General features: G+C 47.1%; 1 protein-coding gene and 1 pseudogene across 1 annotated transcript; one reads left to right on the top strand and one right to left on the bottom strand.

Moving 5' to 3' along the window:
- Window positions 1-1629: 1629 nt before the first annotated feature.
- Window positions 1630-4175, top strand: LOC100834818 (annotated as a pseudogene).
- Window positions 4176-14327: 10152 nt separating this feature from the next.
- On the bottom strand, window positions 14328-17920 carry LOC100846325 (transcription factor bHLH130). The gene is made up of 6 exons (XM_003574696.4): window positions 16949-17920; window positions 16471-16787; window positions 16201-16347; window positions 16001-16066; window positions 15782-15850; window positions 14328-15537 (listed from the first exon to the last, which is right to left on the bottom strand). The coding sequence occupies exons 1-6, from the start codon at window positions 17430-17432 to the stop codon at window positions 15487-15489; spliced, it is 1134 nt and encodes a 377-aa protein (XP_003574744.1). The 5' UTR covers window positions 17433-17920; the 3' UTR covers window positions 14328-15486.
- Between the last annotated feature and the right edge of the window lie 6642 nt (window positions 17921-24562).

Genomic DNA, 24562 nt, shown 5'->3' with positions numbered 1-24562 from the left:
AACATATTTAGTTACCACATCCATCTCTCTTTTCATTTAGAGTAAATTTCACAAAACTACACATACTAAGACAGACTTCTCACGGAGGCACCACTTTTGCTAATTTGCCCGAAAAACCACACTTTTGAGTCACGATGTAACAACAAGCCCATAATGACGTGTTTAAGTGAGTTGTCAGTTTTTCTTACAGGTCGGGCCCACATGTCAGATGACACGTCGGACGAACCTGATCTGACCCGATAGCCCGTTAAGCTCGTTGCCCGCGTCTCTCTATCATGTTCTCTTTCCCGGTAGCGCGCTTACAACAGCCAGCGTCCTCGCTCATGGCGGTCGTCCGTGCGGCGCGGCAGCAGCACGCACACCCGGCGCTGCCGTGCCTCTGCTTCGTCGACGGCATCGTTCGCGGCTTCCTAGCGAATGCAAGACCTTTCCGCCGCTGCGGCCTCGCCTCTCTTCCTTCTCTTCGGTGACCGCAAGGAGGATGACGAGGAGGAGGACTCCGAGGTGGCTAGCTTCGCCGCTTTCCCGCGCGCTGCGCCTCCGCCGCTTGCCCGCGCGCACCCCCGGCTACTTGCTCGCAAACCGCCGCCGCTGGCCCCCAAGCGTCGCCCCGCCCCTGTAGCTGGCCCGTGAGCTGACGTGGCGCCCATGCTCTCTGCCCAGCGTGATGCAAGGGAGGACAGGGAACAGGAAGAAAGATTGTGGGTCCCAGTGCGCAGTGAGAGAAAGGAATAATGAAAAGAAAAAATGGCCGGGCTTACCAGGCTATCGGGTCGGGTTTGTCCGACGTGTCACCTGACAGGTGGGCCCGACCTGTAAGGAATACTGTCAAATGCGCTAAACACGTCGTTTCGGGATTGTTGGTACATCGTGGCTCAAAATGTGTGGTTTTTTGGGCAAATTAGCAAAAGTTGTGCCTCCGTGAGAAGCCTGCCTCAATATGTGTGGTTTTGTGAAATTTACCTTTTATTTACTGACATGCCATGTCACCAAAATGCCTAGTTGGCATCTATGTTACTATCCAAGTTACTTGCATTATGACTAGTCTTATCGACGATGGAATATCAATGAGATCTGGCATCCTCTTCAAACACCCCTGCGTTCTCTTTAAATGAAGCAGGGGATAAGCTCACATAACAAGAAATTAGACGAGGGTTCAGTTTTATGATCAAATAAGTACAGGTAACATGGCATCCAAAATAAATAACCTCTTTTCTAGTCATAAATACCTGATTATTGCTGGCCGGTCAACCCCAAAAGTTTCACAAATGCCAGCAAGTGGACAGCATGTGCTGTTGGAATCTCGAGGAGGTAAACACATCACATTCACACTAATCCTGGAAATTCTATATTACATCTGCACATGCTGGTTCTGATGAAGAATACAACTAGACCAGTTGACTATATATTCATTTGTGCCAATATTAATAGATAATCGATGGAGCTATATTTTCGTGCATAGAAAATATTATCTGGCCTTCATATTTACCATTCCTCTGTCTCTGCATCCATTCAGATTACACTTATCATAATCAAGCCTGGATCTGCCTGGTACGCATGTAACCTTATACAATGTTCAAGAGAACTATAGCTCCGGTTCTATAAATTAAGAAGCGATCGAAACTTGCAGCTCCCACATTACAAGTTTACATCCACAAATATAGGTAAAGCAACAAACAAGAGAGCGAGAGGTAGCTCACCATGGACCTCGCGACAGGGGCCCTCGGTTCCCTCCTGCCCAAGTTGTTCGAGCTCCTCCAGGGGGAGTACAACCTGCAGACGGGCACGAGGAAAGACGTCAAGCTTCTTGAGAGAGAGATGAAGAGCATGGGTGCTGCCCTCTGCAAGGTGGCAAGGGTGCCGCGTGACCAGCTCGATGAGCAGGTCAAGATCTGGGCCGACGATGTCAGGGAGCTGTCGTACGAGATGGAGGATGTCGTTGACAGCTTCCTGGTGCGCGTTGAGGGTCCTGCTCCCGCCGCTGATCCAGATAGATTCAAGGGGCTCATGAAGAAGATGGCTAACTTGTTCAAGAAGGGCAAGACTCGGCACCAGATCGCTGATGCCATCAAAGACATCAAGGAGCAGGTCCAGGAGGTGGCAGCTCGACGTGATAGGTACAAGGTTGACGATGCTGCAGCTGCTAATTCAGGCACCACCACGACCATTGATCCTCGCATAATGGCTCTATTCAAAGATCAGAGAGAACTCGTTGGCATCAAGGAACCAAGAGACCAGCTCATCAAGAGGTTGACAGATGAAGATGGTGTATCCAACACCGAGCAGAAGAAGTTCAAGATACTCTCTATCTTCGGATTTGGAGGACTTGGCAGACAACTCTTGCCAAAGCAGTCTACGACAAGTTACAAGCAGGATTTGTTCGCAGGGCTTTTGTTTCAGTGGGTCAGAATCCTAACTTGAAGAAAGTTTTCATGGATATTCTGCTCCAACTTGATAAGGACTCTTGTTCAAATGCAACAATATTAGATGAGGGGCAGCTCATCGTAAAACTCCGAGGATTGCTTGAGGACAAGAGGTATGATCCATTAACCCATCCTAATATTCATCTTATGAGAGACTTTGCTCTATGCCATTGCAAAGAGTTATTCACTAGAAAATAACATCAGGGTTCGATCGGGTATGCATGTTCTTACATAAATCCTAAAGCATTAAAAATAATACTTGTGTTCTTCACCACATCTGAGTCCATGTGATTTTCAAACGTTCTCTCCCACCCTCAATTACTTTCTGGTACATAATACATTTAAACTGGGAAGTAAAATTTATCAGAATTAGTTTAGGGGGAAATCAATCAAACCCAACCATGTCTTTATTTGTTTCTCAGGTCTTAACTGTTTCATGGATTCATGGAACACCTTGATGTATATTGTGTAATGTCATTTTTTAAATACCAACCAAGGTGGTTGCATGTTTCTTATCGCTTATACAATTTATATATACAGCTGTACTGATGCATGATTTGCTGCCAGGTCCATAGGTACCTAATTGTTATTGATGACATATGGGAAATAATCAGATGTGCATGGGTTGATAGTAATTGTGGAAGTTTAATAATCACAACTACTCGTATTCTCAAAGTCGCCGAAGAGACCGAGCATGTTTATAGGCATGAACCACTTTCTCGTGATAATTCAAGAGAATTATTCTATAAAAGATTAGCTATTGGTAAATGTGGAAACTCTTATGATTATCCGAAAAGATTTTACAGAGATGTGGTGGTGTACCATTAGCTATCATTACAATAGCTAGTTTGTTGGTGAGTAGACCCAGCGAGGATTGGTCCGAGGTGTATAACTCTATTGGTTTTGGGCATGGAGATAACAACCAGGTTGATAACACAAGGAAGATTTTGCTGTTTAGCTACTATGATCTTTCATGTTATCTGAGGACTTGTTTATTGCATCTAGGCATCTATCCTGAAGATTTTGAGATAGAGAAAAAAACTTTGATATGGAAGTGGGTAGCCGAAGGTTTTATCTGTGAGGAACCAAGGAAAAAAGTTATTTGAGATAGGAGAGGGATACTTCAACGAGCTTATAAACAGAAGTATGATCCAACCGATAGAAATCCCAGGTGAAGGCATCATAACTGGTTGTCGTCTCCATGATTTGGTACTTGATATGATCCTTTCCTTGTCAAAGGAAGTTAACTTTGTTACTGTATTGGATAGTAACACGCAATGCTCATCTTCACAAAGCAATGCCCGAAGGTTAGCCATACAGAAGACAGTGGTAGATTACCCTAATTTAGCTAACACAAGTGTGCGACATGTGAGGTCATTTAATGCCACCACATGTAGTCGTGGTATGATGCCATTGCTTTCAAGCTTTCAAGTTTTGCGGATCCTAACTTTAGAAGGATGTACTTTTATGACGGATTGACCATATCAGCTTGAGCAGCTTGGGAGGTTACTTCAGCTGAGGTACCTTGGGCTCCCAGACATGGATTTTACTGAGCTCCCGGAAGAGATAGGGAATCTAAGGTTTTTGCAGACACTCATCTTGGGAAAAACAAAGACAAACCAGTTGCCACAGAGTATTGGTCTTCTAAGGCAACTGAGGTGCCTGCACGTTACTTATAAATTGACAACTGTGTCGACTTGGATCGGGAACCTAACATCTCTGGAAGAACTATATTTGAGTACTTATGTCTCCTTGAAGGTTGTGAAAGAGCTAGGCAAGTTGGCAGAGAACTCCAATCACTGCAAATTAATTGTCTCCTTCCTGTTACTGAGCGTGCCGTCTACGAAGGCTATGTGCCTCCTCGGCACCTCCGTCGTCTGACGTTGGGACAAATGTATCCTAGGCTGCCGGTGTGGATTGACTCCTTGCTTCTCCCGCATCTCTGCCATTTGCGTTTGAATGTGCAGAACGTGGAGCCACAGGATGTGGAGATTCTTGGACGGTTCCCAGAGCTCATTACGCTCAAACTCCATAGTTGTGGCGCGGTCTTTCCTGACATCGTGGGCAGCGGTGCATTCCCCAAGCTGGGACACTTCTCCAGTGGCGCGCAGCTCAGGTTTCTGCGGGGTGCTATGCCCAGCCTTGAGTTTCTTGCCTATTCTGTGTTTCCAGAGTCCATGGAGGCTGGCAGCAGATTGGAGAATGACTTGGCTGGAAACAGCTTCGCGGGAGGTGCCCAGAGGGAATATTCCCCGAAGTCCCGCTAGCCCTTTCCGGGCTGGTAGCTTGCCGGGCTGCTCATAGACGTTGTTCGGGATGAAACCTTCCCAGGAACTTGGAAACGGGGCCCACGCGTCGCGCAGCGGTGGTACCCCGGGTGCCACTGGTGCGACGGACTAGATTTTGTTATGTGTATTTATTAAAATCAAAGGATGAACCATTGCATTATTTTAAAATCTATAAAGCTGAAGTCGAGAATCAACTTGAAAAGAAAATTAAACGTTTGCGGTCTGACCGCGGTGGAGAATATTTCTCCAGTGAGTTTAATTCATTTTGTGAGGAACATGGCATAGTCCATGAGAGAACGCCTCCCTATTCGCTCCAGTCAAGCGGGGTTACTGAGGAAAAACCGCACGCTGACTGACTTGGTCAACGCCATGTTAGACACTGCTGATTTATCCAAGGCATGGTGGGGGGAGGCGCTATTGACTTCGTGTCATGTCCTAAATCGTGTTCCCACAAAAGATAAAGAAGTCACCACATACGAGCTGTGGGAAAAGAAGAGACTCACACTTTCTTATTTACAGACTTGAAGTTGTTTGGCGAAAGTCAATGTGCCAATTACCAAGAAACGTAAGCTTGGACCAAAAATCGTTGATTGTGTCTTTCTTGGCTACGCACTTCGGAGTGTTGGCTATAGATTCTTGGTTGTAAATTCTGGAGTACCTAACATGAGCGTCGGTACAATTATGGAGTCCAGGAATGCTACATTCTTTGAGGACATATTTCCCATGAGAGATATGCATAGCACATCTAGAGAGGATCATGATGTACCTGCTGAACCCGTCAGTTCAGAGGAACATCAGGATCATGGTGTAGCTCCTGAACCCGCCATCCCAGTGGAGAATCTTGAACAAACACTTGATGAGATTCCTAAGGAGTATGACAATGAATCCCCTATTAGGGGTAAGAGATAAAGAATTGCTAAATCCTTTGGTGATGATTTAATTGTGTACCTTGTGGATGACACCCCTAAAACCATTAATGAGTCATTTGCATCTCCGGATGCAGACTATTGGAAGGAAGTCATTCGTAGTGAGATGGATTCTATCATGGCTAATGGTACTTGGGAGGTCGTTGACCGTCCGTACGGGTGCAAACATGTAGGATGCAAGTGGATATTCAAGAAAAAGCTTAGGCCTGTGGCCAAGGGTTTTACCCAGAAAGACTTCTTTGATACTTACTCACCTGTAGCTCGATTGACCACAATCAGAGTATTACTATCACTGGCTGCCTCATATGGTCTAATCGTCCATCAAATGGATGGTAAGACAGCTTTCCTTAATGGAGAGTTGGACGAGGAAATTTACATGAACCAGCCAGATGGATTTGTAATAAAGGGTCATGAAGGCAAAGTGGGTAAGTTATTAAAGTCTCTATATGGCCTGAAGCAAGCTCCTAAGCAATGGCATGAGAAGTTTGACAAAACTTTAACATATGTCGGCTTTGTTGTAAACGAAGCTGACAAATGTGTATACTACCGCCATGGTGGGGGTGAGGGAGTTATACTTTGTTTGACATACTAATATTTGGGACTAAATTCAAAGTGATTGAAGAGGTTAAGACTTTCTTGTCGAAGTGCTTTGACATGAAAGACCTTGGTGTAGCTAATGTTATTCTGAACATCAAGCTCGTGAGAGGCGACAATGCTGAGATCACTTTGTTGCAATCTCACTATGTGGAAAAGATCTTGAGTCGTTTCAGCTATGCTGATTGTAAACCTTCTCCAACTCCTTATGATCCAAGCGTTCTGCTTCGAAAGAATCACAGAATTGGAAGAGACCAACTGAGATATTCTCAGATTATTGGTTCGCTCATGTATTTGGCTAGCGCAACTAGACCTGACATCTCTTTTGCTGTGAGCAAACTGAGTCGGTTCAATAAGAATTCGGGAGATGATCATTGGAGTGCACTCAAGAGAGTCATGCGCTATCTAAAGGGCACAACGAGCTATGGTATACACTATACTGGATACCCCAGGATATTTGAGAGTTATAGTGATTCAAACTGGATATCTGATGTTGATGAGCTAAAGGCCACGAGTGGATATGTGTTCACACTCGGAGGGGGCGTTGTTTCATGGAAGTTTTGCAAGCAAATGATCTTAACCAGATCAACAATGGAAGCAGAACTTTCAGCATTAGATATATCCACGGTTGAAGCCAACTGGCTTCGTGAGATCTTGATGGACTTGCCGATTGTTGAAAAACCAATACCGGCGATTCTTATGAACTGTGACAATCAAACTGTAATAGTCAAAGTGAACAGTTCTAAAGATAACATAAAGTCATCAAGACACGTCAGGAGACGTCTGAAATCTGTCAGAGCAATGAGAAATTCCGGAATAATAGCATTGGGATATATCCCAACGGCTAAAAATCTGACAGATCCCTTTACAAAGGGTCTATCAAGGAATGTGATAAAATCTGCATCAAGGGAGATGGGGTTGCGACCCACTTGAGTTACCATGGCGGTAAACCAACCTATTTGATCGGAGATCCCGTGAATTAGGACCTGGGAAACAAGTCATTGGATAACTGAGGAGAGTGTACATTCTTTATCCCACTCCGTTGACGATGCATTACTCTCGTGTACTGTATGGTAGGTTGTTTAACTTAATGTGTTCTAACGTGTTGCATTAATTTGCAAGGGAGATACTGTTTTACAGAGTAGTCTCTAAAGAACACACCTATATGAGCCTGACTGTTGGTCGCAGTCTATGAGATTTGGGTGGTCTCTAATAAGCTCATGAAAAGGCCTGGAGAATGACTGATATGCTCCACACCGTGGGGTAGCATTCGGCAATCCAGTACCAGACAACAATTTAGTGAAACTCTAACACAGAAAACTGACAATTCAAGGTTTCTCCATTGTTTAGTTGTGCGTGAGTGAAGCTATTTGTTTAGGTGGATGTTCAACCTTAACCGGTATCCACTGAAACACTGGTATATCAAAAACAAAGTTTTGGATCAATGCCAATTTTATGTGCTTATGAGATATTGTGGGGGGTTGTTGGAATTTTGGGTTAGGCCCAAGGTCCAATCTGAAATTAATTCCTGGAAAATCTCAAAAGTCCATTCATGGAGTGGGACGAGAAAGTGGGAATAGTCCCACCTTGCTAGTTTAGGGGGAGTTGGACTAATATATAAGGTATGTTGGTTCTCACCTCTTGAGCAAGTGAGCAAAAGAAATCCCCACGCGCGCTCCTCCTCCTCCTCCGCTCGCCTCGCCTCGCCACGACGCGCGCGCGCCGTGTTTCGGGACCGATTTCGAGTTCGAGTTCGAGCCGTGCCGGGTCGGTGCAGGGCGGGGTCGTGCTTATCTTTTTGGCAGTCGAAATCCGTTGTGGACGCGTAACAAATCCCGATAATTGCGGAGTCAGTTTGGTTTCCTAAACTGAACCGAAGTCCGCATGCGTGCCTATATAATAAGACGACCGCGGCCTCCGGACATACCACGTCACAACCCTAGCCGTCACGTCCACGATCCAATCCCGATGTTCGCCGCCAACTGCTATTCCATCCCGTCGACTGCATGCACAGATCGCCGGGAGAGCAGGCCTCCGGAACCCCGACCTTCGAGATCCTGCCCGGGAGGCGGTCAATAAGGTTTTGGGGTAGCGTTCTCACGCGAGTGCTCGCTTCTTCATGTCCCTGTTTCATCGGCATCTTCATCACCAATGGCCGACGACCTCGGAGATCCCGCGGCTCAGACTGTCTCTCTAGCTCAGCAGCAGCAGGCTACCCAACTCCAAGCCCGGGCAATTGCTGCTGCCGGGGTGAACAGCGACGTTGCCGGATTCGTCACCGACCTCAACAAACAAACACAAGAAAAAAATACAGCACCGTACGTAATCTGCTCTTTCTTGTTGATTTTGATTAGTAGTTTTATTATTCATGCCATGAAATTAGATGAGTTTTATTGCTGTGCGTTGCTATTTAATTTGTCTACTTTGCATGATATAATATGCTACTTGTTTGACACATTATTTTTCTGAATTAAATATTCATCGAAATTATCTAATTATTCAACAGGGTAATCTGCAGATACAGCTAAGTCCCGCTGTCCCTTGTAGTACAATGCTTGGTGAGCTGAGGTGCCTCTCAGTGATTTTGTTTTGACTGATTGTTGTTAGTACTAGCATGATGTAGCATCTGTTTGTATGTTAAGTTGCAGAAACATACAGCACTGTCAGAACTGAGTTGATTCACCTCACAATCTGTAGAGATGTATTTGTGCACATTCTTGACAGGTAGTTTCCTCCATTTCTAGTTTGTGAAGAACAGCATGAGATCCTAAGGTTGCAAAGGTTTTCAATCTTCAGCAACAACAACAGAACTGTAAAGATGATCGCTGGAACCTTGTTGATCAAATCTCTTGACATAGCACCGGTACTGCCAGTTTCAAGAAGATCCTTGTTGTCGATGAATGGTGCATTCAGTACACATAACAACCTTTACAAGGAAAAAAAAAACAGTGCACAGAACAGATAGCGAATTAGACTTGGCAACTTTGGTTGCAATCATATAGATTAGAAAACCTCGTGAACAACAATGGTGTCCCTTTCTTGTGCTTTTGTGCATGTGTTCTTCGTAGTATATAGTATTCTAACAAGAGCCTTTCAAATTAGCAATCACGCTAAATTCAGTTATGCTTCCGGCGCTATCTGGTCCAAGATTGAGCATCCACACTAAAGGAATAGCATTTTGTGCTATCCAAACGGACCAACACGGAGCAGAAGTACCAATAACTAATAAATTCTTGAGCGCAACAGGGAAGCTTGCTAGCCATCCATGAACCTCATTCATATAAGATGGAAAGGAACCAATACCAAATGTACACCCCAAACAAATCTAGCAACCGGACATTTCAGGAAATGATGGTTAATACTTTCATCAGTTCCACAAAAAAACACGTTCTTTGGGGCCTTCCCAACCCTCTATGGAGAAGATTATCCCTAGTCAAAATACTATTCTCCTCTATGTGCATGTGTTCTTCATAATAGTATTCTAACAAGAACCTTCAAATTAGCAACCACACCAAATGCAGTTATGCTTCTGGCACTGTCTGGCCCAATAAAAGCTGATCGAGCGTTCGCACTAAAGTAATAGCAGTACATTCCAGTTCTTTCTAAGCCAAACAAGATGTTGCAATAAAAACGCAGAAAATAAAAAAGGATAGCCATTCAACAGACTTTCAGCCAGATATGTGAGCACTTCTTAGGACTTTCCAGATTTGCTTCAGTTCCAGGATCATCCCGGCATAGGTTTCTTACTGGTTGATGGAGGCTTCGTCCAGTTCCATCCTCGATAGCTAGCCCTTTCCTGAGGGCTGAGGCCATGGAGACGGGGTCATGTTTCTCCGTCGATCTCCGGCGATGTGTTACTTGCTCCCATGACAAGAGTAGCAGCCCAGTGATGCAGGCCTGCCTAGCAGCCCAGTGAATTTCGGGCCGGGCCGTGGGATTAGATTAGCCCATCTTTTTGGTGCCTGTCGTGCCGACCGGACTATAGGCTTTCCGTTCCAAAGCAGCGTTCAAACTTGAAACGCGTCGCTGTTAGCTGCTTCCCTTCGTCAGCCCGCACCCGCACCAGGATCCATCCAACGGTCCACACGCACGCACAGTCGTCGGTCTGCTCGTGGTCCTGTCCTGTACTCGATCGGTATGCGATAATACCTGCCTTCCTATCCTGACAGCGATCACTGCCAACCTAAGCTACACCACACTATCTACTGGAGTATCTCACCGTGCCTGGGCTAACACCCAACGTACAGGCACGTAAAGATCGAGATCTCAGACATATAATACGGTTGGGATTAAAGATAAGATAGAATTAGTTTAAACGAAATTACTTGTGTTGTACTCTAATTCTATCTCCCCTTTTGTATCTCTATAGATACCCATACGAGGATCACGTCAATACAACAAGAAATATCCTGGAATACAATTTATGATTATAATCTCATATTTTCACACGAGACGCCCCAGAGCAGAGAGCTCTCTCGAGACCTTTCTTCAGTGTGCAATGCACCCAGACCCAGCTATTGAGCTAGTGACCCATCGACGCAGCTACCTAACGGGAAAATTGTACTACTGGTACTACTGCACAGTGGGAGGTCGACGAACTCTTCATTGCCAGCCCCCCGCGCAAGAGCTAGCCTCAGTGCTTCCCGGCCGGCGGATCCAACAACCGCCCGCACTGTTCCAGAATACAAAGTGCTGCGCACTATTTGTCCCTTGCTTGCTTGCTCGATGGACCGGTGACACGGAAATGCCGCGCGCACTACGCGTTCGTACTTACTCCGTACGTACGAGGCGACGACACGGCTAGCTAGTTTAGGTTTCCCCTTAAGCTGCTGTGTGTTAGGTCGTAGGTTAGGGGCAGGTTTTCCTCCTATAGTCAAGCCTTGATTGCAATGTTTGGTCCATAGGTTTTCTGCCCTCTCGTTATCCCTCGATTTTTTTCTTGTTTGTGTTCAAGACTGTGTGTTTTTCCGTTACGAAAGTAATGAAAAGGAAAGAGATCCCAGGTTGAAAAAAAAAGTTTCTCCTTTCGATCCGTCGTGGAAACATAGACGGTAGCACCGTGATATTCTCTGCGTTTACCACTCTACGCACCTAGTATAGGATGGATGGATGGATGGGAAGCCAGAGGTTGATGCCGTGAGCGTACTACTCCTCCCGTCCCATATTAAATGTCTCAAATTTGTCTAAGTATGGATGTATCTGTGTCTAGAAAACGTCTGAATACATGTAATATTTCGACACTTAACGTGTGACGGAGGGAGTGCTTCGTCGGTGAAAGGAAAGAAACGAGTGGTGGCGCAGGGGAGCTGCCGGCCGGCCGGCCGGCCGAGAGCCTTTTGCTTTGCGTCTGTGGCTGAGAGTTGGATCCGCTCCGGCGCTTTTTTTTTTACCTTTGTGCGTCACGATCCATCACGGCTTACGTGTACGTACTCGTCCGTCGTACCGTACGTACGTGCCAATGCAACCGAAATCTGAATTCTCAATTTCTGGGCTCAGAATCATTTTATCAGCAGCGTCGACAACGGATTCGATCTTTCATTTCTCCGTCTCCTCCTGCTCCTCGTTCTTGTGATGCAGCGGACGTACTTGCAAGTTGCAAGGACTTGAGTTGATTATGCGGGGGGTGAGGGGGTGGCTGAGGATCGATGCATGGTTGCAGGAAGCTTTCGTCCTTAATTGTCAAATACTCCGTACTCAAATGAAAGTCGCCGGGGTTGACTTGGCCGGGTAACAGGTTTTATCGTACTTATGGGGTTGACAAAGTCCATGGTGGACTATTGACTCTACCAAGGCTCGTTTTTATAAGTGTTTGACTTTCAACCTAATCTTACTGCCTAGACCTGGAAGGATGATTACACGCAAATGGCAGCGTTTACGTCGCACAAGTCGGCAGCCCAATTATGGTTATGCCCGTGATACCATCAAATTAAGAAGCATCCACTAGTCCAGGTGCGTCGAATGGGATCGAGGATTGGGAACTTGGGACGCAGCACGGGGGGGCAGGTGCTCTCAGTAGACAAGAATGGGAAAGAAACATGGATGCATGGAAAAAGGCCGGGAGAAATATGTTGCTGATGGTCTGGCTCAAATGCTCAGGTTCGCTTTTTATCTTCCACCGACCTTGCCTAGCGTGAGCGCCTACCCTATTCTCTCCCTCTCTCAACCACTTTTGCCCTTTTTCCTCTTTGTATAGCAAACGGCTCACCGCACTCGCCTTCCTACAGTAAAAGGAAAGGCACCCAGCGTTACAATGCGCCGCACTTTTACTGTTGTGTAATGATGATCACTGGTCCTGAGGAAAAAAGAAACTGTGGTACTCACTCCGAATCTATATTAATTATCTCAAATTTGAATCCATATTAATTATCTCAAATTTGTCAGAATATATGTATCTATGCATAAAAAGATACATGTAATATTTCAACAACTAATATGAATCGGAAGGAGTATGTAAAAAAGCACACGGAAAAAAATTGTGTGCAAAGTGTTTGTCAATTAGTCTTTGGGGTGAACAATTCCCCTGCGTCGTGGTTGGCCGAATTGCGGGCTATGTCATTTTTGTGTCGGAGACCGCAGCTTAACTGTTTTTCTCCTGCAGTTTCTCCAATCAAAATACGGTTTTGCTATTTCTTAGGCGACTGAGAAATAACTATTTCTTAGTCGACGACAACATCTTTTTTATTCAATCATTGAGATTCGTGTAAGATTAACGTAAGTCCGATGGATAAAAAATCTTGATTGGATGGTTACGATTGTTGACTAAGAAATAACTATTTCTTAGACGACTGAGAAATTGACACTCCCATCAAAATATGGGTGTCCATCAAGAATTGGCTGGTCGGCTTTCATAACTTCTTCTTCTTCTTTTTTTGCGGGTGGGCTTTCATAATTTCAATCCTCTCCAAAGAGGGGTGATTTGATATTGTGCTTAAAATTCTGTTGGAAGGTAAATATTAGTGCTATGACAGTAAAAAGTTGTAAAATTGGTCGAATCTAAACTTGATTGCCCCTCCAATATTCCAATGTCCTTAATTTGCCTCCCCTGCGATCGAATCTTGGCTCCGTCCCATGGTCATTATGAGGTTCGCAAGTCACTACTTTCAAGATTTATTGAAATACAGAAAAAATAAAATAAAAAATTCCAAGTAAATAGTCAGGGTTTTCATATTACTGCGGTCATATCACCACGAATCCCGGCCTAGAAAAATTGGGATTCAAATTCAATACCACAAACCTAGGTCTCGGGCAAGCCTATCCATTTGCTGCCTTCCCATTACATTTTCCCAAGACCAAAGGTCCCCATGATTCTTTCAAAAGCCCAAAAAGATTTCAAAGATGATAACGTTGGTCGAGAACAACAAACGTGACAGCCCACAAAAAACAAAAAACAAAAAACAAAAAAAGTTTCCCCGCTGACAGCGCCCTGGAAACGGCGCTCCGCCACGAACCACGGAGTACGCACGCCGCAGAATACACGGCCGGGGCAGATCATCAGAGACGCGTCGCTCTCTCTCGCTCGGGACCCCTCCCTTCCACGGAACGGCCGCCGACCCGCCCACGCACGCTTTCTCCTCCCCTCACGGGCCGTCCCGTCCCGTTCCGTTTTGTCCGGGGCCGACGGAGTGATCCGCACGTAGTACGGTACGGGGAACCCCGGATTATTCAGCCTTAGAGCCTTGTGCTGCGTCAGCTCTGCTTTGCTCTGCTCTAGGTCATGGACTCATGGCGTCGCGTGTGGGTTAAGAAAGTGTTTAAGTACGCGCAAAGCCGGATCTCGTCCCGTCCATCCGTGTAAATCCTTACCCATGCTGCTGATATACGGCGTATCCGGTGCGAGAAAAGGCCTGGTATTTCTTCCGTATATATACACCTTTGCGATACGTACACGTTGACGGAAACTTGGCAGGTAAAAATTAAAGAAGGCTTCTCTATTTCTAATCTAAGGGTTTATATTTTTTTCACTGCAACACGTACGCTCTTAGTCTTGGACCATGAAATAAGTCCACAATCACGCACATGTCAACGTCGACGATCCAAAGTCCGCAAAATTTGACTCTATCCGCTCCCCCCAGAAATGGTTAACTGAAAACAACCCACGGTGAAAACAGATTATATTTCACACACACACACACACACGAACGGTGCTTTTAATATCAGCCGTTGGTTTCACGGGCAGGAAGGCAGCCTTTTTCACCGGCGGTGCTGCCCGCCACATCTTTTCCACAGCCAGAGCTATCACAATCTTTACAGAAAATAGAAAGAAGACAAAGATTTCGTTCCTCGGGAGATAGATGCAAGCTGCTTTCACGATTGGCACCCATCCATCCATCGACCTTTTCTTTAAAAAAATTTGGCACTCTACTAGAAAGATCGAAGGAGCATGGGCGGAAAAGGGCCAAGAAACCACAGCCCCAAATTCTTGGAAGTTTGCAGGGCTCTCATTGCGCCCATGGTTTTCCTGGCTGAGAATTGAGACAGACGTGTAGTGCTTTTTTTGGAGTAGATGAGCTCTGACAGTGACCATTCACAGCATAATAAAAAGGAGCCATGCATTCTCATCCGGATCGTTGAACTTTCTTCGCTGCTAGCTCCGTGAACTCACCGGCCAACCTTTTTCAGACTTGCCCCCAAAAACGGTACAGTAAGACAATTGGATAACAACAAGATGTAATAACCTCATTACCTTTCCTTGTCAAGCTAGTCTTTCTAGCTTAATCTGACTCAGAACTGATGATAATTATTAATTGAACTACTGCAACAACAGCTTTGCCTCAAAGCGAGGAGAAAAGCCGGTGCAAATATTTATTGGCGATGGGGGTGTGAGTGATGGTGTTAAAATGAGAGGCTAACTGCAGACTAGCTAGAGCTTGTAGCGGTGCTAGTTTGGTACCGTAAAATTTCTATGGGGATGCACTGGACATGGGCATGGTTTTGGGGGTATATATAGCTAAGTTACAGCAAAACTGTACAATTCTTTCCTCCCATCACCCTTTCTTTCTCCTGTGCGTCACTTGAATCCTTGATGATGCCACTGCTCCATTGCCCTCCCTCTGCTTATACAAGTCCTGATGGTACACTGCAGGCCTTTCAGTTCCATGCATGCCTACCCCAAGCCCCAAAGAAAATGAGAAACTAACATGCATTCCCCGCCCCCCCCCCCCCCCCCCCCCCCAAAAATAATCTTGTTTCTTCTAAATTCTCCAGGTCTTGTACAACGGAGCTTCAAGAGATCTGTCTCAATAGGATGAATCACTGCTAGTGCTTGCTCGCTGAGCAGGTGCAATTCGCGCGGCTTTCATTGATCACCTTCAAATGGAAAAGATGAAAACGAGGTTAACTGTTAAAGCTTGGTTTTGGATCATGTAATTCAGATAAGATCATGAGACCAATAAAAAGTTGCCCTTCGCCCTCAGTCACAGGGCAAAGCGGCCTCTTGATTTAGACCTTACTGGCTAGGAAACGCTTGCACAGTAATTAAACCAGTAGATGCTTCTTTTCTTCTAAATTTCTTTGTGCAAAAAGTATTATCGTAATCAGATGATTTGCTCACCTTAACCTGCTCCTGGAGCTCCTTGATGTAGTCGACAGCCAGATCCAACATGTCAGCTGTGTTGGTTTGCTGCAATGGAAATGGAGTTGCAGGTTGCAGACAAGTTAATTTTGGGGTGGTCCTTGCATACCAAATTTGCTACTACTACATCAACCGTACACTGTTCTATCTCCTATTGGGGATGGTAGGGAGAGACGATCGAGGATGGTACGTACGTACCTTGTCCATGTTTGGGACGAGCTCTTGCAGCTTCCTGATTCGCTCGCTGATCCTCGTCCTCCTCACCTGGGCAAAGATCACCACATCAACCTCTTGATGATCAGCTTGATCTAAGACAAAAACTAGCGAATCGTGTGCAAGGAAAAGCAAACACTGTCAATTTGGATGGGGAAACAAGTGCAAGAACAGCGTCAATTTACCCGCTCCGCGATGCTGCGTGGGTGCGTGGCGCATCCCCGCTTTGCCCGGATCTTGCAGGGCACGGCGTCCTGGAACTGGAGGAACTTTTCGATGGCGGCCATCTCCGACGAGGTCTTGGGCAAGCTGAACTGGTGCGCCAGGCCGTTCTGCAGCAACCAACCATGGATCATGGAACAGTTAATTCGGTGCTTTGTAAACAGGGAATGAAATGCTAGTCCTAGTGCGGTGGTGAAAATCGACAGCAGCGACGGCCGGAGCCGGAGACGAACCTGGGCGGGCTCCGACGAGTCCCGTGGGCGCTTCATCCCGGACATGTTCTCCGACATAAGCGACGACTCCTCCCAGCCGGAGCTCATCGGGTACCCAGGCATGTAACCCCGGCCGCCTCCGGCAGCCTCAGGGCTGCTGCCACCGAGATCCTCGCTGCCCATCTCGGAGATCTGCGACATGAGCGAGCCCTGCCGCGACGAGAAGCTGAGCTGCCCCTTGAGCCGGCTACCTCCGCTGCCGGAGGAATCCACGGCGGCGGGGGTCGAGCCGTTTCTGAAGCCCATGCCCATGCCGGCCCGTAGCATGCTCTCGTACCCTGAATTGCGCGGCGCAGGACACAGGATTTAGTTCCAGAAATAGACATGTTTCCAACAAGAACTCGCCAAGCGGAAGCTGCGGGTAATAATTGCTGCGCGTAGGAACCTGCTGCTAGTACCAAAAGAAGGCCGAATTAAGGAAGGAGAAGTAAGTACCAACCGTTGTCCATGTTCAAATGATTGAGGAATCCGGCGGGGGAGCTGCTCTGCCGGATCAGGCTGCTGGCTCCCGCGGCGGCCGCGGCGGCGGCGGAGTCCATCCCGCCGGAGCTGACGGTACGGTACAGCCCCTCCACGCCGCCCATCTGCTGCTGTTGCTGCTGGGAGTGGAACATCATCTGTTGCTGCTGCTGCTGCTGCTGTTGGGAGGCCATGGCGGCTTCATCGGGGAAGTGGCCCCCGGCGGGGACGGGCACGGGCGGAGGGGGCGCCGGTGGCTTGCTGTCGCGGATCTGGTGGTCGGCCAGGAAGCGGGAGAAGACGTTGTCGGCGCCGGCGTCGGGGCTGGCGGCGCGGGGGAGGAATTCCTCGCAGACCTCGCCGAGCAGAGTACTCGGCGCCGATCTGTACCTGAGCAGCCCGGAGGAGTTCATCGGCGGCGGCGGCGGCTGGTTCAGATCCTTGGACACCGGCGAGCCGTACATCAGCTACTTCCCCCCACCCCCTCTCCTCCCAAACACCAATTCTCCTTCCCCCTCAACAAACCAACAACAAATCCAACCGCACACGCGCAGAGAAAGCCAAAGAGAACCAATCGACCAATCCAATTCAATTCGGCGGCCGCCAAGGGGGACGACGAAGAAGAAGAAGAAGAAAAGACGGGCGACTTTCCAGCCGAGGAGAAGCTAGCCGAAGCACTCGATTGCTTTTTCCGCTCGATCTCTCTCTCTCGGTCTCTCCCCAAGCTAAGCTAAGCTACTCCCTCCTTCCTATCCACCTATCGCTCCTTTGCGGCGAGACTCGAGCTTGAAAAAAAAAAAGGTGAGCGGAGATCGATCCGAGCAGCAAAACCAAGGAGGAAAGAGGAGGAAGTCCAGCGGTGGTGGTGGTGGCTTCTGCTTTTGCGGGGGGAGGACTAGTTTAATCCGCGGATTGGTGGGTCTGTGATTGTGTGTGCGTGGAGCTAAATTTTATACTCCGTGTGGTCTGGGAGTGAGCGCTCGTATTGCGGCCGTGACAGAAAAGAGAGAGAGGAGGAAATGACGAGGGTAACCTCCGTGTGGTGGCTTCCCCTGCGAGTGGTTTGCAAGGGCAATACCGGGATGGGCCGACTAGGTGAACCCCGGGGCCGCGGTTTACGGAAATGCCCCTCGACCTCGATCGGTTGACCCTGTGGCCTGAAGATGGTGGTGTGTCTGCCCGGGCGTTCAATTCCTCGGTTCTGTGTTTAACTCCAGTCTGCAGTAAACAGTTCTACTGTTGCGTTTTCAGTCTTAGCTATAAAATACTTTCTTTCGTACTAAATTTTTGACTCAAATTTGCCAAATATGAATGTATCTATTATTAAAAGCGTCTAAATACATGTAATATTTCGACAACAATTTAGGATCGAAGGAAGTACTTCCTTCGTCTGAAAATAACTGACTCGGATTTTAAAAATTCAGAGGCCGGCAAGAATATATTCATGAACAAGACGGTCAATTGATGATCGGGGCAGCCTCTCTATACAAAGGTTTGGTACAAAGAGAGTGAAAAAATTGAGTGGGAGCAGCTGCCCCGGAAGGCTCTATGTTGTATACGTCCAGCATTTAATTTTTGGGATTCTTATTGAGAAGTCGCATGTTTTTCATTAGAAATTAGTCGACGTGTTTGGCCGTCGGCTCTTCGCCACCTGAAGCTGTAGGTGGTTCCAAGGTAATCAATGATAAGAGTGGAGATGACTCTCAGATTTTAATCCAACAATTATGATATGTCAATTGAGGTTTGAGCATTTTGCTTAAAAATCTGACGACCGAGAAATAGACATCCTTCGTGTAAAGCTAAAGGTTTTTACAAAAGTCAAATGGTTGGGATTGACAGGTCGATGACGGTCAACTTTCGTAAGAGCAGTAAAAATATTGATCAGTGGTGCTCTTAGAAAAAAAAAGACTCGACGGTCAAGTTTAACGAGCCCTGTCTAGTCGCGCGGCAGTCTGGCCGGTGCAAGTGGCGCTGAATCTCCCGCTCCGTTTTCCTCACAAAACTCGTGCATGTGTACTAACTATATATCTCATTGGTACTATGTCCTCCAACTTGCATGAGCCGAGTGTTACGCTAACAATCATATTAGTCTGCATGCATTGCATGCACACTTGCACTCCGCACGGTCATTCTAAACTAGGCAGTTTCCAAACAAGAAACGGAAACAACCAGGTGTGCGAAACACAGTCAGAGGTACTGTACCAGAAAACAAAGAAGCCCGGCCACTAGGGGGCTAATTGAAGCAAATCCACGAGCAGTATTTTAAGAAACGGCTTAACGAGCAAAAAGGGAACCATCGTCATTATCCTTTGGAAAACAATCGGGAATTTTATTCATCTTTTCTGGGTGCGTGGAGCAAAATACTCCGTGTGGTCTGGGAGTGAGCGCTGCTAGTATTGCGGCCGTGCAGGGAGAGGTGGGAAATGACGAGGGTACCCTGGCTGTCGCGCTTTCCGTTGTGAGCTGTTTCCAAGGGCAATACCGTGATGAGCCGACTAGGTGACCGCCGGTATCGCGGTTTACCGAAATGCCCTCGATCGGTTGACGCTTCGGGCGTCCAGATCTCCGTCTGTGTTGTACTCCGTGGTTTTGTCCAAACTTCAGTGCTCAGCCTCCAGTGAACAGTTTTACTATTCCCTTTTCAGTCTTCGCGTCGAAAATAATTACATTTCATCGACTTTGAATACTTCTTTCCTCAAAAAAAAGAATGTCTCAGTTTTGATCAAATTTGAATGCATCTATATATTGAGTCATGTCTACATACATCCAACTTTTAACAAACACGAGACATCTTTTGTTGGACGGAGTGAGTAGTATTTTTTATTTTTTAGGTAAATTTTTTATTTGTTTTTACGGGTTTGCTATTTCTGGTTCGAATCATCTGTCCTTATAGATTGGTTAATTGTTCACACATGAGACTTGGTGTATGCTTTAAGATTTGGAACGATGGGCGTGAAGTGAAGAGTGGGGAAGACTTAATCCAAGAGTTCTGATACATCGACCAAAAATTAAACGGCTGGATATATCCACACCCTGTTTTTATGTGAAGCATAAGGTATTTAATGAAAGTCAAATGGTTGCGAGTTGATGAAGGTCAGGTTTAACAAGCCCTGTCGTCGCACAGCAGTCAGGCCCGTGCAAGTGGCGCTGAATATCCCCCTCCGTTTTTCCTCACAAAGACAGAGCATGCATATCTCAGTCCTAGTATCTCCTCCAACTTGCAATGGGTCGTGTGTTAAACTGGAGTACTCCTACATAACAATGATTAGCGTCTTGCATGCATGCATGCACACTTGCACTACTCCACGGTCATTCTAAATTAGGCAGTTTCCAAACAAGAAACGGAAACAACCAGGAGCAAAAACAGGCACCGGTACCAGAAATAAAGAAGCCCGCCCGCCCACTAGGAGTGCTTTAAGCAAAGAAACGGCTTAACGTGCAAAAAGGCCACCATCATCATCCATCCATCCAGTGGGGGCTCTAAACACGCAAAGATAAGTAAGCTGCCTGGCCACGCGGCACGCACGTACGGGCGGCGGCCGTGGTGGCCCCCGGCCGGCAGAGCGCACCTGAGCCATGTTTTTCAGAGCAGAGAGACTGTGTGAGAGAGAAAGGAGACCGAACCAAAGTTTAAGGCCAATTCGAGCGAGCCTGGAGCGGACTATTTTCGGCAGCGGGCAGAGGTTTGACGCTATCTATCAGAAGTTCAGAGCCACCAAGGGATCGGTGGATCGACGCGCGCTCTACGTGTGCTCTGCAGATTTGCTTGGCTGGGGTTGGCGCGCGCGTCCCTTTCCTTCTTTCCCCGACTTCCGGCGCTGGCTCGCGCGCCCGGGCCCCGCTTGTCTGAGTTTGTTTCTCTTTTGGAAAACATCGGGAATTTCGTTCATCTTTTCTGCGGTATATGCTTCTTCTGTTTGCTGGGCCAGAAACAGGAGTGCCGACTTAATTGGATTATTCCAGGATTTTAAACAACACACAAAAAATCTCCAGATCTCCAATGCACCAGTGTACCCCGCCACGCCCGTAACGTACGTACGGGGACAAGTCGTTCCTGTACGTCTTCGCCACCGACCCCGATCGGACCAGGACAAGACACCCGCACCGTATTTAGAAGCAACAGAGATACCAAAAGAAGAATGGTCCATCATCAGCGCAAAACGAACACGACGAGAGCATGACATGGGCAGCGACGTCGTACGTCCCCACCCGTCGGTTGCACGCACGTACGTACGTGCGGGTGCAGGATTCATCTGCACGCTACGTACCATGGTGGATGAGGGCGTGAAAGTGAAACCCGGGCTAGCTAATGATTTTAGGAACTAGGCAGGGGTACTATCATGGTTAATTCGGAAATGATTAGCTGGCCGGCCATGGATGCAGCGTTAGTCAATGGCTTAATGTGTGCTCATGGTCATGGATGCATGATTGCATAGGCGCTTATATTAGCCACTTAGGCAGTGTAGTGCTACTACTGATCTCCGGCTGTTTTTTATATGTTAGCACGAGGCAGGGGATGTGTAGTTCTTAAAGTCATCCGCGACGCGGTGCTGCTAGCTCGGATCTGTAGTTGACTCGCCACATATGATTGTTTAACGAGGGTTTTGAGCTTTGACTGTTGGTAATGGTTTTCTGAGTTTTACTACTCCCTCCGATCCATATTTGTTGTCGAAATATTTTGTCGAAATATCGTATAAAGTAGTCGAATATTTTATATACTTCATTGTGTATCGATTTTATACTTTAGGGGGTAGGTACAAATGGAATTTGAACATTCAACAAATTCGTACAAACTTTTAAAGACACGAACAATGAGCAATTCTCAATTTTCTTCATGTCATTCGTGGCCTGCATATATAGCCTTTCCGAGCTATACGACACCCACGCCGTACCAATACATACATGACATGAACACATACGCCAAGCCTAGCTCAGTGCTAGTCCCCATGTCTGACCCATCTACCAATCGTGCGCCCCGAAACGTCGAGAGAACTCTCTCGTAGCCAGTATCCCGATGCAGGCGCAACAAAACTACAAAGGGTCGCGTTAACTAAGCAACCCCGCCCACGCTGGCGGCGTCCGGCCGGGATCAGTCGAGGCGGCGAGAGAGACCCAAAGTAGCCCAATCTTTTGCTTGCCACTCTCCCTCGCGGATTCACGGCCGGGGCGCCCGCGTGAAGGCCGGCGCGCGGCAGCCTGCCCTGGCGCCCTGGCGAGCGCTTTGAGTCAGAGCCACGGCGTACGAACGTCCTTGCCGTAAACTCCTCCCGTCATCCGCGGTCGGTTACGAGCACGCGTAGTCAGGACTACTTCTCCCGTAAAAACTTAGCGTGTGCCGCCGGGGCTCTCTGCGTGTGTGAGTACTGATTAGGCAGGCAGAAGACGATAGCATGCTGTAATGATGGATGGCATCGGCGCACGCACTGTTCTTCCAACTCCGCAACACCTGAAATGTGCCAGATGTGGAGGACACGAGGCAGACAGGGCGATTCAGATGAATCCGATCGCAGCCACCGCCTGGCCGTCTGGGCCTCCTGCACTTGGGTTCGGGGACACGGCGCTTCAAGCCACACACATGACACACCAACTGACCCACAGCTCACTTCTAGTTTCTCAATGGCCGCTTAAATAATTGGAGTACCGCCTGCGTACCCTGGCCATGTTTCGTGTCCGGCGGAGTCCATTAACTTCAGCTAGCGTTCGCACATGTATTTTTTCTTCCTGTAGACTAAGAGATGCGATCTTAAGATCTGTAGATGAGAGGAAAACCGGAAAAAGGAATATCTTGTGTGCTACGTTGATCGAGCGGGCCTGTGACTCACAAGTCAGAACTCACTGACAAATTTGTTTGCTTGTCCTTGGCTAAGACGACACGCCCCCTGAGCCTGAATCTTAGCTTAACCAGAAAGAAAAGCCGTAGGTTAACTCGAACAGACGGAGCATCACTCGCTAGCTCACGCCTCACGGTCTAACCAAGCAGGAAGAAACGAATTGTTTTCTCAATACAACTGAGGGAGATGGGGGCATGGAGATCCAATCTACTGGTCATGGATCTCTCCCAAAGGTAGTTTTTTTTTTGTTCGAAGGGACATGATCGGTGTAAATTAATCAGTGTGTTCACGTGGGCCGCACGTGCGGCGAGAAAAGGAGAGGATTGGTCGATCACAGCTCGAGTAGAGATGCATTTTTAGTGCATTGTACTCCACCTGTCCATCATAATAAGATTACTCAAGTCATTTCAGCAAATGAAAAACAGTAGTGATCATGCATAATTAATTACGCCCCCTAGACCTGAGATGCTGAACCTACTGGGGTCGCTGCCATGTGGGGCCGGCAGACTGTTCAGACCCCGTGCTGGCTAAACAGAACGACCAAAGTAGCCAGTCCAAGGGTTAGTTATTGGGTGATGGGACAATGGTTGGATGCCGCTCAGCGGAGCCTATCATGAGCTGCTCTTGCCCCCACTTGCGAAATGTCAATGCAACTCGATCCATATCTGGGATCGGTTCAACGATTGTTGGTTACCGTTCCAGGTGTAAATATGTCATGACTCGTGATTGATCTGGAGAAAGCTCAGACCTTGCTCGTCTCCTGTAGCCAGCCAGTAGTGAGAACCGAGTATGCTGGACGAAGAAAATAGTTTCACAGTGACATTTAGCATCTGTAGTTTTCCTTTTAGAGTATAAGAATTTGATTAATAGGCAACATACTCCTCTTCTACTGTGCTACGTGAATAGGCACCTTGAGAATCGTGTGCCGTAGACGAGAGGCTGTATCCGCCGTATCCAAGGATGCTATGCTTCCTCTCAGACTGCTAGAATCCCCATTTTTTTTTCAACCTTTTCAGACTGTTAGAACTAGTAGACGCCGCACAAGGGAACATAATTATGGAGACAAAAAGGGAATTCCCGGTAGTCTTGATCCGGAGAACGACTTTTGGAGAGCAATTACCCGTTGAATAATTAGGCACCGGCAAGAACGCCGTGTTGTATACAAAGCCTCGATTCGATGTGTTTGGAAGCACTCGCTTTTTCCCTCTCCCGTCACTGTCAGTGCTTCCTGTGTTCCCTTTTCCTGCTTTAATCAATTTCTTATCTTCTTCTTCAGAATCGTTTCTCTGTTCCTGCCAAGGGACGGGAACACCAATAGCCAATAGTGTAACTCAGCCAGTCCAATGAATTGGTACCGTATCATGTTTGGCCGCTAAACATTTGACGAATGTGAACATGTACTCCCCGAGTTATCATTCTTAGGCAGTTCATATGCTATAATGTCAACGTGTTACAGTGCTAGTGCTCCTTGTCCCGGATGCTTTGCATAGTCCTTGCTGCTGTTTAAGTTAACAAACTCTTGTTTCACGCTTAGGGCTTGTTTGGCACAGGTGGATTTTACAGTCAATATTTTTTTTAAATTACACACTGGATTGATTGCTTTGGGAAAATTCTTAGATTGGGTACAAAAAATTGAGAGGGATAAATCAGTTTTTTTTTTGACAGCAAGGGATAAATCAGTTTCTATTACGGGTGCAATGGGTTGGGGTCGCAGGACGAATCGGGCTTTGCAAAGTACAATTACCAATTTGGACCTCAGCTTC

Source organism: Brachypodium distachyon, chromosome 3, assembly GCF_000005505.3.
Source record: "Brachypodium distachyon strain Bd21 chromosome 3, Brachypodium_distachyon_v3.0, whole genome shotgun sequence".
In the NCBI taxonomy this organism is placed as follows: Eukaryota; Viridiplantae; Streptophyta; class Magnoliopsida; order Poales; family Poaceae; genus Brachypodium; species Brachypodium distachyon.
Note: the sequence above shows the minus strand (reverse complement) of the source record. Positions and strands in the feature narration are given on the sequence as shown.

Coding starts and splice junctions, on each gene's coding strand:
- LOC100846325 (XM_003574696.4), bottom strand. CDS start 17,432: ATGTACGGCTCGCCGGTGTCCAAGGATCTGAACCAGCCGCCGCCGCCG. Junction 16,067..16,200: donor CACGCAGCATCGCGGAGCGG/GTAAATTGACGC, acceptor ATCTTTGCCCAG/GTGAGGAGGACGAGGATCAG. Junction 15,851..16,000: donor TCGTCCCAAACATGGACAAG/GTACGTACGTAC, acceptor TTTCCATTGCAG/CAAACCAACACAGCTGACAT.